At 37.9% G+C, this 15,562-nt stretch overlaps 1 protein-coding gene across 3 annotated transcripts in view; it reads left to right on the top strand.

Moving 5' to 3' along the window:
* Positions 1–15,562, top strand: part of TMEM132C (transmembrane protein 132C) — a 203,204-nt gene that overhangs the window by 160,895 nt on the left and 26,747 nt on the right. For all 3 annotated transcript variants that reach the window (XM_040577124.1, XM_040577123.1, XM_040577125.1), the window contains one exon: positions 12,246–12,389. In XM_040577124.1, coding sequence (XP_040433058.1) covers positions 12,246–12,389 — 144 coding nt within the window. The remainder of the gene's footprint in view (positions 1–12,245; positions 12,390–15,562) is intronic.

Genomic DNA, 15,562 nt, shown 5'->3' with positions numbered 1-15,562 from the left:
ATTTGTATTATATAGCTATAGGTACTCTCAGGTCCTCACCGTGAAGCTTCTTGACTCCCACCACTGGGAAACCACACTGAGATTTCCACCCTTGCTGCCCAGCAGGGCTCTGTGTTACTGTTATACTCTGTCTCCACAGGCTGCACCCAGCCAGTGATGTCAGTGATGATGCTAATTTCATTTCGACCACAGAGAACATTTGCAACACGTTAAGAGAGAAACTCACAACAGCAAAAGTATCACACTGATCCAGATTATCACTAATTGGTGGAAAAGCCCTTGTATCTGTCATAACATTAGCTTTATAGACGACTAAATCAGTTTTGCCCAAGGAATAGGACACCAGTCCTTCAGGTTGAAGTCAGCAGGGCTATGTAGAAGTGCAGGTCCTACTGCAGGGAAGCACATTAGGGAGGACTCTTTAGGGTTTACTCCGTAACACTTGATAGAATAGAGCTTGGCTTTATTGAATCCACTGGCAAGATCACTGCTGATTTCAGTGGGGTAATGTTTTAAAGCATGATGGCTGCAAAAATTTGCAGTAGGAAATATGTGAGATAGAAATATATATAAAATGAAAATTTCTTCCTCTATCTGTCTATAATAAGTATATGGCTTCTATTAACACAGAATGCATCATAATCTTTTTTCCAGTGTAGTTGGATATGTACATGTGTGGATACAGACTACTCACATACATGTGTTGCGTGGAATTGTCTGTGTACCCATGCATGTGTGCTAATATGCTTGTATTTTTTCAATCCGCAACTATCGGTTGCCACTATTACAGCAATATTATTACAGATATATGGCCAACTATATAACAGTGCCGCAGGTTTAATTGAAATGAACATGGGAAGAATTTCAAACTGTTAATGAAAATTGCCTTTTTACTACCAGCTATGTTCCCATGGTAGTCACACAGACCGGAGACATCACCAGAGCTGTGCTGGTTCTGCTTAATGATGAAGCAAACCCAGTTTAACTGGGGGTCCTTTTCCAAATAACTTCCTCAGACTCATGAAAAAGGAAAGCAAATGACTGACACATCGTGAGCCTAGAAAATGCCTTAAATTGACAAATTTCACATATTAGTCTTTTTGCAACAGAAGAGAGCTGTAAGCCATGAAATGATTTCAGCAAAAAGATATCATATAGCTCCATCCATGGCTGCTTAAGCATCCATGAACCATTCCATTATAAAATCACCAGGTGGCTATTGTCTTTCTCTCCCATTCAGGCTTTACCAATATTCCCACTCCCATCTGTGATAAACTTAATAGGACCATTCAGCAATGGAGAAAAACAAGAGAGGTGTTCATCATAGCTGAAGGCTTTTTCAGACAATTATTCCTTAGATGTTTGAGTAAATGAAAAGCTATTTTTTGAGATTAAAAAGGACCGAACACTTTGCAGGTTCTGAGGCTATTTTATTGCCAAAGCTTTTGGAATCAGTAACAAATATTTATCCTTTCCTGGGAATGTTGTAAGTAGCTACAGCCACTGAAGTAATAATCTTGATATGTTTATCGCCACTCTATTTTCCAAGTGTGTGGCTACTCTTCTAAGAGTGCTCGTTAGAAGAAAAAATATACTTCTGGGTATGTAATGTAGATGTTGTCACGTCTACTATATATGAAATATATATAGTTTATGCACTGCATAAATATATAAAATCCTGAATGTTCAGGAGAATTTAGGGCAGTTAATTGCTTATACATGAGGTATACTTATATTCAAAGATATTCATAAGCATACTTATATCCTTAGGTGACAATGGATTGAAATAAGAGTGAAGTTTTTCAATTATATCAGTCTCAGAGTAAGGGCTTTTAACCTGTCGCTTCACAGCTTTTCATCTATTTGCAATTTTTTATACTCAAAATAGCCAGTAATGATGCTGGGGTAGGAATATCTCAGGTAATCACCCACATTTCAACCCATAAGTACAATTCTTTTCTCTCTACATAATATGGCTCCTATGTAAGTGCTTTCATTTCTAAGTCAATTTAGCAAAATACTGCAAGTAAGGAATGAAATTCACAAAGAAGAAGAGCAGGTGGTTTCCTGTGTTACATATATGCATCTTTTTAAAAATCAGTCTTTTTGTTTCATTTATGTCTAAATAGAGAGAGATAAAATGAGGGCTTTTGCTTCCCATCTTCTCCAGTCACCTTCATGTTCTTATTCTACATTTTAAGTAGTTACAGAAAGATGAAATGTGGGCTTCTGCTTCCTATCTCCTGCAGTTGTCCTTATGTCCTTATTCTGTGTTTTAAGTGGTTCCAGAATTGTTTCCTTTGAAGTCACTTACAGACTCTTCCTCCACACAGCAGGAAATACCTTCTTTCTTTGAAAATATGTACCAGTCATTGGATCCTGATTTACCCACGCTAGTCAACAGGAAATAGAGACAGCTTTAGCAAAATACTTGTCTTTTTAGTGAGTTGTACCTAACAAAGTTCAGTGTCAGAGCTCCGACAAGGCAGAGTCCCCCAGCCAGGGGCTCAGTCACTGTTGATACACATTGATTATGATAGATGCTTAAAAAAGACAAACTGCGCACATTTACAGCTTTTGAGACAGTAGAGGAAGACTCAGTCAAGCATGAAAATGTTCTGTGGATTCTATTTCATGCCATTATTTTGCATTTCCCATCACCTGAGGATTATCTAATGAGATCATCTTGTCAGAGTAATTGAGGATGGAAGGGAAGTTTTGAAGTTATTTCTTGTGCCCTGATTCATTAAAAAAAGTGTTGAATGTAAGTTCAATGTATTGTCACATATAAGCTGTGCATGTTATTCATGATTCAAGTAGCATAACAGTTCTTATGACAGGTGGAAAGGAGTGTTGGGACAGTGTGCTCACTTGTCTGTAGTCTTGGGAGAGTCTGTCTGACATCTCTTTCTTGCAGAAGGGATGCTGGTTGTTGCTGCTGGAGGGAGTACCTCTCCAACCTGCTTGGTGGTCAGGCTATTCTGCCTGTCACAATTTGGGTACATGGGTCTTCTAAACTTCTCCGAGGATGTGAGTTCTCCAAGGGTTCAGTTATCATTACTGTAATTGAACCCATGCACTCTGTGGGAAAGGATCGTGTATTTCTCATTCCACCTTGCTTTATGCTAGGTAAAGACAGATCTTAGGATAGCTGTGTAGGAACAGTCTCTTACTATACTCATTGATCAGCATATTGAGATCCAGATATCACATGGAGCCAGAATGGGGTTATTTTTATATAAATAATAAACACAAGTAACATCAATATTCAGGCAGTGGAACTTTACTGTTAGGAATATTAATGGAAGTGCTTGGATTCCACAACGGAGAGGAAATAAGATTTCTTGGTTAGTCTTGGTGCCTGTGTCAAAATATTACAGCTCCAAAATCAAGTTTTAACTTCTCGTTACAAACTGTATATGACGAACTTAAATACAGTAAAGTAAATATTTGCTTCCAAAATAAATTTGTTAGAATAAGTCTGATTATCTATTACTCACAAGTGCAAGAAGTGACAGGACCTTCAGAGGGCTGACTCTAAGTCACTACAGCCTTCATACAGGTACAGATACACAAGTCTAAGTAATGGCTTTATAACTGTTCTCCATCTGTATAATTATGTCACAAACTGTAAAGTGAACAAAGCAATTTAAGGCATAGCTAATTTTGTTCAGTTGCTCCATTTTCTTCTTACGTTTTAAAGGAGATGCTCACTTTTGAGAGATGAGAGAATTATATTTAGCAATTGAGTGTTCATCTGCTACATCAAAGTAATCATTGGGCGTGTTCCCTTTTGCAAGTTTAAAAGCTAACAGGATAGATTCACTGCAAAGTAAGTGTGGATTAGTCATCAGGAATCCAAAGAAAATTTTCTGTTTTCCTATCTGTTAATATATTCTACATTCCCCTTTTCTGCCTGCAGAATTTAGTTTATGAGGATTCAAAAGTCCCACTAGCAGGGTATTTGAAAATTGTACTAGCAGGGAAGAAAATGGAATGGTCTGTTGCTAATGGTGAGGGGTGGGCAATAATTAAGATTTATCTCAATATGGAGACTATAAACAGAGACAAGATCATTGATTAAAAGAGCATTGCATTTGCAGAACACTTAGTTCCCATTTTGAAAAGACACTCAGATCTTTGTCATAAATTACATGGCTCACAAAAAGTACAAGGAAGATTGAGTTGAGCCTGAGACCTTCCCATCCCAGCTGAGTGGTGTTTGCTTTCTGTCCTTCTGGCCCCAGGAATCTGCCACCATTTTCCTTGCCGTGGGCCATCCCCAAGAGAAAAGGGTGAGGGGGCCCTGCCTAACCTGTGCACTGGGGGTCTTTACCTGTGTACTGACGATGGTCAAGGCCACTCCTCTTTGAGATGAGAAATATGAGTCTGAATCCCTTCCTTACAACCCTGTTTCCAACTTTCTTCCATTTACCTTCTTCAAAACTTCTGGAGACCCTCACTGGAGACATCACACTGATCAAGCTCTTCAAACAAATACCGTGCATGCTGAGGACAGAACAATGCCAACATCCACCTTTGGGTCTTTCCATGGGTGATGTTTTATCTGTGTTTGACTTCTGGATTGTTTGTTCTTCAGGGCAGGTATTGTCCTTAATTTTTGTGCCATGTCCATTGTTGGTCATTTAACAAAGATTTAATAAAGAGAAGATACCTCACAGGGCTGTCAAGTGTCAAAAAGAATTAGCATACAAAAGAAACTGGGATCTTTTGTTCTGCTGTCCTGGTCAAAAACAGACTGCAGAAGTGGCCACTTTTGTTAAATAAACCTGTTTCTTATGCAGATTTTGAATGGCCTGATTTTCCACTACTGTTAATCTGTTCATTATTTTCCATTTTCCTTCTCACTGTAGTCACAGAGTAACCTGGATTCCATCTGCATCCATGTTTGAATACTGAGGGATGCAATTAAGTAAGAAGGTGTCCCCCTTGGTTTTACTGCTTAACTGCATTACCCCGTTTCTTTTGCAATATAGCATTGCTCGCAAAGTAAAAGTCTTCATGTTTATAAAATGAGGAGAGAAGCAAAACAGGATATACACATGGGGGGCTCATGGCATTGGAATCAAGTGAAGGAAATGAGCAAACCTAAATTCCACCACCAAAATTTGTCTTCCCCTACTGTCTGCCATGGGGTGAATTTGCCTCAGGGAATGGAGAAACCTTTGGTCTGTAGGAATCTTCCTGTTCTTCTGCAGTGTGTGCTGAGAATGTAGAGGCAATGTTAGCTTCTTTCCCTTCTCATATAAATTGTCTGTCAACGTAGAGTGTCAGAGAATCCAGTTGGCAGCAAGCTCAATGTGTAATTTATTTTTAATCATGGGATTATGTAGATAAAACATAATCTGCTGCCTAACAATATCAGTTTGTTAATCAGCTGTAATCTTAGGAGTATTAATAACTCAAATCTGCAACCGTCGTGTCACCAGACTCACAAATCAGCATAACACTTGTCTGCAGTGCAGTACTGTTCTGTGCAGCACTCCGACTAGGATGCCCTGGAAACCTGCGGTGCATAACTTTGTGCTCATCAGTGGAATATTTATGGTGTTTGCAACTGGTGTGCATGGAGTTTACTTTCTGTCTCCCACATCTCCATCATCTTTTGTAACTGTGTGGCCAGGGTGTCACTGTTCATCAAGGGTGATGGGTTGAACAATAGTTGGAAGCACAGTGCAGCTCCTGGAGCTCTCCTCCTTAGCCACTGTCTCCACCAGTTCAAGTGCTGTCAACAACATGCAAGGGCTTGCTTCTTCTGTCCTTTTTCTGTTAGGCACGAACTCTTGACTTTAAGGTGGACAGTGCCTGATTGCCTCCTTTCCATTTTTTTCAGGAAACTTTCCTTATAAATTAAACCACAGTTGGCTTTTCTATGTCATTCCTTCAGGTCTGCAGTGTAGGTCTGTTTCTCATGAGGTACCATGTTTGTGTGAGGGAGAAATCTTAATGCTAAGCTATGATTAACATCATTCTATGAGATTCCACTTACAGAATTTTCAGCCTGTAAACAGGACCATTCTCATGACCTCAGGCTCCCATGGATTTCTCTTGATAACACCATCTAATTGGATTTGGAGTTTAATTAAACAGCTGTCACTTTGCTTCCTCATTCTGCTACAATTTAATGTTGAATTAGTTCCTAAATTAGTCATGGCCGAATGCTTGCCTTCTTACAATTGAGAGGTTGGATGAACATAAGGTTTGCTCTTCAACTAATTCAAGCAACTAGGGCTCATATTCCATATTCTTGCTCTTTGCACAGTGCTCCCACTGACATTGATGGAAGTTCCCTGACTGAAAATGTGATGAAATAAATGGTCAGATTCCTGAAGTGTCAACTGTAGTGTTACCTAACTTCAAATGGCCAAATGTGAGCACGTGCATCTTCTCAGCTCTGGCTAGAACACATGAGTTTTATGAATGTTATTTTCTCTTTCTAAAAAAGTACAGATTTTCTGTGAAGCAGCATAATGAGTGCAGCTGTGGAAGTAAATGTTTAGACCAACATTGCTGCTAGTGGACTTTATCCAAACTAATTCTGATAGAACCAAGACCAGTGTATGAACAAAGGTTTATGGTACTCTGAGTCATGACATCGGAGTTAGTTTACAGTCACAATTTCACCTGGCTCTAAGCAGGAAAGCTCTGAGGCTTCCTATAGATTGGTGATATTTGCCTCAAATTCTGGATGTTGATCTCAATGAACACAAGTCTCTAATGTAGCGTCTGACTCCCTGCCTGCCTTTGATCTCACCATTTTCCTTTGAAATACTCATTAACTCTTTTCCTGATTTATACAAATGTAATATCAGGGTTTGTAACTGTGGTAGCTTGGTACAGGTATGCACAGGGGAGTCCCAAACAATTAGGCCGATGTAGCTTACCGGTTCTAACTTGTGGGCTTCTTGATTAATTTTTGTTGCTGTTTTTTTCCTTATCAAGAATGCAGACAAATGAATGTAAGTGTGCCTTTGTTGCACTTGAGTCATTACTGATCAAATGCTTAGCTATCAGGAGGTGGGAAAGTCACCCAGCCCTCTTACTTTATTTATCTGGAGAAGGCAGATGAACAGTAGTTGTTTTTTTAATGGGTAATGAAAATACTATGTTGGTTGAAGACGTTTACTCTGTTCTGTTTATGAGATCTAGCTTGAAGTTAAAAGTTATCAACAAATTTTGACAGTAAATTCTTATGCACACAATTCATGGTTTGCTTTTGAATATCTCCTTTGATGAGAGCCTTATGTTTCAACACTGGAGCCTTCCTCTAACCATTAGAGGAAGAAGAAAAAAAGTGTTCTTTAATGCTAGTTTGTTAATTGAATATGTGTGAATAGCAACAGTTTCCTTGATATGCTGTGCTAATTGAAGGGATGCTCTGTTAATGGGGAAGAATCACCTTAATCGGTATTTTGTAGGTAGTTTCTCATACCAGAAACCTGACTCTATCTGCAGTGTCAGTCACGTGGTTTTAGGATTCTGTCATTGTGCTATGAAGACAGTTCAAGGCTCCAAAGAAGTCCAAGGCTCACATGTCCTTACTATGTCAATGAGAATCATATGTGTTTGACTTCAGAAATGACAACCCTTGTTTTTTTGTAGAAATTTTCATATACACACAGGAACATTTTTCCAACCTAGATATTGATGCTTGTTTATAACTCATCCTCTTTCTGGTCTTTCAATTTACTTTACATTACTTTCCCTGTTTTTTTATTTTATTGGGAGCAAGTCCAAACATTGCTATCAGATGCTTTCTGTCTTTTGTCACACAAAATAAATTTGAATTTGAACTTCAGTTGCTGCCTGCACAGACAGTAAATTAGTTTGGGGGGGGGGGGGCGGGGGGGGAGGGAGGGGGATTTTAAAAATTGAAGAATGTGGAAATGGCCAAAATATTGTGGTTTTGAAATGCACCAACATTTTATATGCGTTTTTAGTCTCTCTAAAGGTTTCTTAGTAATGTTGTTTGTATACTTGTTTTTATACTTGAATTAGACTAGGATAGTATATTTCATTTTAAACTAAAGCATAAAAGTCACCACCTATACCAGCTATTGTATTTCCTGCAGTTACCTGCTGTGAAGATAATTGTTTACTTAATGTTACTTGAATATTCATAAAAATTCAGCTGCAATTTCTGCTTATAAGTGGATGAGCAAGACTGTTACAGGGGGTGGCAGAGTACAAAGTTTGGGAGCCGAATCAGAGTCCTCTTGTCTGTGGTGCACATTCAGAGTGCTCAGTATAGCAGAGCAGACAGAGTGACAGTTCTATTTAATCTCCTTTTATTTTTATGAGTTTCAGCTCAGCTTTTCAGGAGTCTTGGACCATGGATCCTCCCATACGTTGTTTACAGTTTTCTGCCTAACAGCTTGTGTGGGGATGCAGACAATGGGTCAGTTCTGCGGTACATTAAAGCCCTTGGCTGTATTGCAGGAATATAAAGGAAAAACAGAGAATGCAGAAGTTATGCCATAAGGCTATTCCATACGCTATAGGGTACATGTTATTCTATTTTAGTTCTAAACAAAAAGACAAAAGAATCAAAACTCAGTTCCTTGGTCTTGCTTGTTTAAATACCACAGTTGAATAACATAGGGTACTACAGAAAAAATAAGGTAAGTGGCAGATTTGAATTGCTTTTACCATACTGTGTAATATGCTAATTACTTATACTTCAGTATTTCTAAATCTGTGTAATAACAATGAGTTGTGACTGCTATCAGTGATTAACTAAAAAAAAAAAAAAAACTTTAGTGAGGTGGCGAACAATTGCTTCCTAATGCTGAGGATCTCTAATGATTGTAGTGGCCCTAACTATGAAGCTATTAGGTAACACGTCCAATATATTTCCATTCGTTTTTGCACATCATGAATCTGAAACTCCTGAAGTTGATTGTCATGCAGAGAAGAGATGTAGAACTTCAGTAGCCTTTATCATGACAAACTGCCTTTTACAATTTTTATGCAGATGCGGCTCTGAAGTAATTAATCAAAATAAATTAATTCAAATGCACATTCCTTTAATGAAACCATTAACAAAGGGCAGAAGATTGAGGTTTCTAATTGCTGATAATGTGCTAGTAGTCAAATTTCCTGTCTTCTCTATAGAGAGGTCTTGGGAAATTTCAAAAGGTTTTTTAACCTTTGTAATAGTGGCTTTATGTCAAACCCACTTAGAATTCAGATATACCAATAATGACCTATTGGAAAGAGAGAAACAGAAGTGACAGATTATTACGTAGCAATTGGTACATCAGTTCTGCACTAAGGAGCACAGAAAGCAGAAATATCACTCACATTTGCCTGTTAGGCTTTTTCATTTTAAAGATACAGATAATTTTCTTTTGTCCAGTGAGGAAGGATCATATTATTTGGGATGGGTGAAGTAGAATAGGCTTATTTAGGATACAAGATATATAGGTTATTGTATTACCATTTAGTTTTGAAAATTGGAGAATCAGAAGATAGAGGGGTGGAGGAAACCACAAGAGGTCACCTGCTCCCTTTCCTCTTTTACCTAAACTCAAAGAACTGATGTTATTTCACTAAGATATAACCTGTTCTTCAAAAATCTCTTATGATAATGTATTTTATTCTGTCCCAGACAATCTATTCCAGAAATTCTCTATCATTGTTTGTATAATAAAGACTGCCTTAATGTCAAACAAATCTTCCTTGTTGCAGCTTAAGCCCATTACTTCAGGCCCTGTCCATGAACATAGAAAATAGTTTATTCTCCTCATTTTCAGAAGACTTTTACGTATATGGAGACAGTAATCATCTTTCTTTGGTTAAGAAAGCCTTTACTGAAGTATATTGCTCAAAATCAGACACATCCCTTTAGCTGAGGCCTTGCTGGTGCTGAGTTGAGAAGGACTTCACGTCTTACCGGGTGATACTGCTCTTTACAGAGCTTAGTGTGGGAAGGTTTTGTTTTTCAACCACAGCAGCATGCAATTTCCAACTTACGTTCAGCTTGTGATCCGCTAGAGCCCCAAATGCTTTTCTGAGAGCAGCTTTTCCTGTTCAGTTTTCTCCATCTTGTATTTCTGGAATTACTTGTTCCTCAGAAAATGGTGCAACTTGGTTTAACTTTATTACATTGCATTTTTTTTAAACCACTGTGGTGTAGGCTCAGAGCTTAGCAGCGACTGTGGTTGGTGATGCAGCAAACATGATTTAGTGTGATCTTACTGGCAGTCTCACCATCACTCAAGGTAACACAGCTGGTCTTTTTCTGGTGGTATGCAGGGCTGGGAAATCAGGAGCACTGCATCCTCATGCAGATCAGAGTGCCTTGTGGCCTTACCTTCTGTTCTTCCCACTTACCTTCTACCCTCTTTTTCTTAATATTTGACTTTTTGTTGGGGCCACTGATTACTCAGCACTGCAGGCATGAGCAAAGCTGAGCTGGAGGAAGTTCTAGTGACTCCCAGGTAGGTTGTCAAAAGTTAAACTCAGGTAATGAATTCACTCTGATGCTCGAAGCACAGAAGTTTTATCTCACTGTATAATCACATTTTGTTTTTTTCTCTTCTTCATGACAGTGGTGTGGGGTTTGTTTGTCTGTTTGTTTTGTATGTATATGATTTTCTTTTTTGTGTGTGTTGAGCTTCATAAATTGCCATTAAATGCAAACATGGATAAATCCCCAAGCCACAAAGTATGCTTTAAATCTGAAACTCCTTTCTATTTATGGTATTGCTCTTCTTCTGAATCTGTCCCTTTAAATTAGATTTCTCTACCAGTAATTCATATCAGTTGCTAAAGACAAGCTGGATCCAAGTAGAATCATTTCGAAGCAGAGCTGAGATAGCCTGAAAAGATGTCCTGTCATTTCCACAAAGTCTCTTACTGCTCCTTCACCCTGGAGTCCTTAGTTCACACTGTTTAACACCCTGAGCCACAAAAAATAAGGCGTTAAGGGACTGAGGCAAAAGATTAATTTTAAAGGACATACAGCACTTGCAATAACCAAATGCACAGTAAAAATATGTTGAACCTGCTTTTTGGTGAAGCTATGTGGGTTACTCAGTGCTTGTTGCTTCGCAAGTCTGCCTACAGAAGAGTAGGCTGAGGGGGATCTCCATCTTTGAAAATCAGGAGTTTCCAAGAATGTCCTTAGACTTTCCAATAATGTTATTTGTAAATCTGGCTCTAATTTACTGTGTTGTGTAGCTCTGTTTAAATAAATGTCATAGGAATAATGTTCTTACTTTCCTAAAACAACCAAAATCCCTATTTTATATATATATATATATATTAATTTGATGGGCTTTCTTATGAAAGCAGCAGGAAAACCTGAGAAATAACAAGTTGCAAGATGAAAAGAAAATCTGACCGAGATTTCAAGCTCAGTAAACTTGAATTGAAAACAATTTCAATAGTATCAGTGCCCCATTTTGCTGCTGTTAACATTAACAGCTGCAGTCCTCTTGACTGTTGCTGAAAATTTTGCTGAATATTTTATTCGTTTTATAGAGCTGGATTTAGAAAAGATGGCAAAAGCTTTGAAGATCTTCCTGTATGGGAATCTTGGGACTACAATGGTGCTGAAACAGTTCAGGAATTAGAAGAGTTAGCTTAGTCGATGGTGCATTCAAAGGCTTTTATATGCCATGACCCAAGTTCAAACTTCAGATTTCCTTGTTATTTTCCTTGCAGTTAATAGCATCACTAACTCCTTCTGGATTCCTTACATTGCTTCACTGGCCATATCAACGGAAATTAAATCATCTTGAAATAGTTCCAGATACAAAGTTCACAGAGAGGCCCTGTCTTTGCAATGGGCTTATATTCAGAGAGTAATGTTTTTGCTTTTGATACTCTTGCATCCTGTCATATTGTCAATCAAATCCAGTTTTGTAATAATCCTGAACTAATGTCTTAGAAGGTATATATTGGGAAAAGCCCCAAATATTAAAAAGTAGAAGCTGTCTGTGATGTGTGCCTGCTCGGACTGAACTGAGCTGCAGTCCTTTTGCTCGCTATTTACCAAAGTGCAATGCAGGTGTCAGTGCTTGTTTAGCAGGTAAAATATAAATGGACTTTTACTACTTATTACTGAGTTGTGCCTAACAGAAGATGAGATTAGGTCATTAGCTGCTGAGAATTAGTGCATCTCTCTTGAGTATAAGTCCAATTGAAGAGCTGGTGCTCACTCTTTGGAAATGTCTTTAGCTGTCTCGTAACGGTTCTGTGCTTTGTTTTGCGTACAGGATACAGAAATACTGAACACTGCAATTCTCACGGGAAAAACAGTGGCAGTGCCCATCAAAGTGGTCTCCATTGAGGAGAACAGTGCTGTGACAGACATCTCTGAATCAGTTGAGTGCAAATCCTCTGATGAAGATGTCATCAAAGTAAGTTCACGCCCTATGTTGGCTTCTGAAATTTCTTGTCTTTTTATATAATAATAACCTGGGAACAGACACTAAATCTAGTCCTGCAAATTAATTGTTCTTTTGTTTCAAAAGCATAATCAGGAGGATTTTTAAGAAAAGAGAGAGTTAGGAGCATGAGTACAGCCACCACACTGAGTTTCAATAGAATTTCAATGTTTAATTTTTATTCGTGTCCTAGTTTTAAAGTGTCTTGGTAATGTCACCTCAAGTCCTCTGTGCATGGAGTTCATTCACTGCAAAAATAGCTCTGCTGTTAGTGCTGCCTCTCCAGATGTTTCTTATTACCTTGCCAGCTGTTACTATCACCTCCACAGCTGCATCAGTAGAATGGATTGGATAAATATTCCCCAGCAACTGCAATGCAAAGTCATCCTGGTGGACGTCACATTCTGCTGAGAGCTGCTTTGAATTAAGTAGTTGATTCTGCACAGAAGTGGCTAGAAAGCACTCACATTGCCTGATCCATTGATTTAGCACTAGCAGCTTAATGTCACACACTAACAAATACCTGTGGAGTCATACTGTCTTATGGCAACACAACTATTTCTGCTGTGAATGTGTAGTCAAGGCCCTGAAGGAAATTCACAGTTGTGCAGAGAGACAGTACAAAGATAATGCTGTTCAGGAATCCTGTTGCAGCTTTCCACATAGGATTTTCTTAGTGCATGATCCTTGAGCAAGGGTGATTTTACCCTGGTCCATAAGCTCTTTGGAAAAGGAATTTGTTATGTTATATTTGATATACATCACCAGATGATGCATAGAAAACAACAGCACAATGATTTCTCAAATAAAAATTCATCTGCAAAAAAGTCTGAGTTTTATAGCTTTGGAGCATATTGATCAAAAAGAAATGAAATTCCCAAATCTTACGAAGAGGAGAGTGTTGTTCTTGCAGTAATTGCAGCACATCCTGGACTACCACAGTTCTCCAACAATTTGTTTGGAAAGAATGTTTTCTTGAAGCACTATGTCCTTTGATTAGCACTTGGGACCCTGCTGTGCTCTTCTTTTCTACAGAAATAATTTATCTCCGCTAAAAGGGTTTCTTAAAATGGAGTCTGTTTGTACTATTGGAACATTTTTAAGTGGCTTCTAGAAGCCTCCCTATCTAGCCACTCTGAAGTGGAACAAATAACTGGAGGCTAGCACACAGTGCTTATTGGAATTGACTAGAGAAAATTTTCAGGTATAATTTCTTTCAGAAATGTTTTGAAATTGCTCAGACAAATAGGGAAAATGTCTTCTGTATATTTAAAAATATAAGCAGACTCCCTAGAGGAATGCATCTGTGACATAAGAGCTAACTGCTATAAATCATACAGCTCGTTAAAAAATAGATTTCAATGAACATTGAGCGTTGAACAAAAAGGTTTTATCATCTCATCATAAAGAAAAAAAAGGTGGTTGGTTTTTGTTTTATTTATTTATTTATGAATCAGGAAATTTTCCAGTAAATTTCTTTACGTGGGTAAATGAAGTTTGGGCTTTGAGTCATATTGAAATGTTTTTATTTGTTCTGATTTTTAAGAGCACGCAGAAATCTTAAAATGGAGCACAAAAATCTTTCATCCTTAATTCATTTTGAAATTCCCTGTAAAGGTTTTATGTTAAATTCTTTGGATGTATCATCTTGCTCTGTAAAATAGTGCTTTAGATACCTTGTTGGTAATGACCTTTCTGTTAAAAAACAGAAGTCTAGTCATCATAAATGATACTTCTTCATACAAGATCATGGTATCTTCAACAAAAAAGGGTGCATGTGTTTGCAGCTCGTGTTCCTAAGCATCCCTCTCATAGCAGAGTCAAAACACATTTAGATGTATGAAAGCCTGTAGATGAATTTAAACCACAAACTAAGAAAAGTAATGAGATATTGATGAGAGCTATGTAATACTTAGACATATTATCGTTTAAAGGTTCACAGATATTTTCGTTTGATTTCAGTTGTGTGGAATTTCTGATTGCTTTGGATTCAGACAAGCATACAGAGTTATTCTGGAAGTTAGGGGGACTGCTGCTTGCTAGGACTTAGCTTGTAATATTTTGTCATTACCTAGATAAGTGTCCATTTGTATGGGTCATGTAAACAGTCTAGAGCTAATGTTTTTGCCCTGCAATTTGAATGGCCATCAGATAAAAGCTTATATGTATTAATTTTTACAGTGCCTTCAGTTTGGCTGTAATTACATTATTCTCAGTAACAGAGCCCAGTGGAGATGTAGAGATAAGACATATCTACAAGTAGCAGGTAATAGCTTCCCCAGCTATAATCTTGGTCTTGAGGCAGTTCAGTGCATAGTTTGTATCCTGTCTTAATCTGCTGACTATAACTCCTTTTACATTTTTTTTTAACATCTCATAGTTTCAGCTCCAAACAGCACTCTGTTTGTTCACTTCCAAATTCACTGTTGATTTCCTGACCTTTAAAAGTCTTTGAATGCTCTAGACCTTCACACAGGGGTCCAACCTTATAAAAGAGGACAAAAAATTTATTATGGCACTAAAAATCACGCTGCAGCCAAATTCTACTTTGCTAAGCTGGAATTTACTAGTAGGATCCATATATCTGGATCCATTAATAGTGATTGCTCTTGCATACATAGCCTCTTTTTCATCTTCTGGAAATTAAAGTCGATTGTGGCTGCTTTTGCCAGTGCTTTTGTGTGGTTTACTCAAGAGCAAATACTGCTCCGGGTTCCCAGGTCACCTGGCAGTTAGCACAGATGCGGTTTCATGCTGTGAAGGAGAGCAGAGTTTCAGGAGACTTGCAATACCTTGTGACATTTCCAGACTGAGAACTCTTGTGGATGTGTTCTTTTTTGTTGTTGTTTTATTTATCTGTGTATTTAGTGGTGGTGGTGGTGTTTTTGTTGTTGTTTTGTGTTTTTTGTTTTTTGTTTTTTTTTTTTCCCCATGGAAATAACCTGAGTTCAAAAATCTTCTGTGCTATTTCAGAAGCTACAGTAAACATTTTGGGTTTGCATTTCATTATTCTTGGTCTAGTTTTTATCCCACCACTACATGAAGGGATGTTACATATATGGCATTGTATTTTTATTGTATTGCTAGTATTTATAATCAGTAAATTGAGTGAATGTAAGATCAAAACTTAGATTCACATAATATTT

Source organism: Cygnus olor, chromosome 17, assembly GCF_009769625.2.
Source record: "Cygnus olor isolate bCygOlo1 chromosome 17, bCygOlo1.pri.v2, whole genome shotgun sequence".
In the NCBI taxonomy this organism is placed as follows: Eukaryota; Metazoa; Chordata; class Aves; order Anseriformes; family Anatidae; genus Cygnus; species Cygnus olor.
Note: the sequence above shows the minus strand (reverse complement) of the source record. Positions and strands in the feature narration are given on the sequence as shown.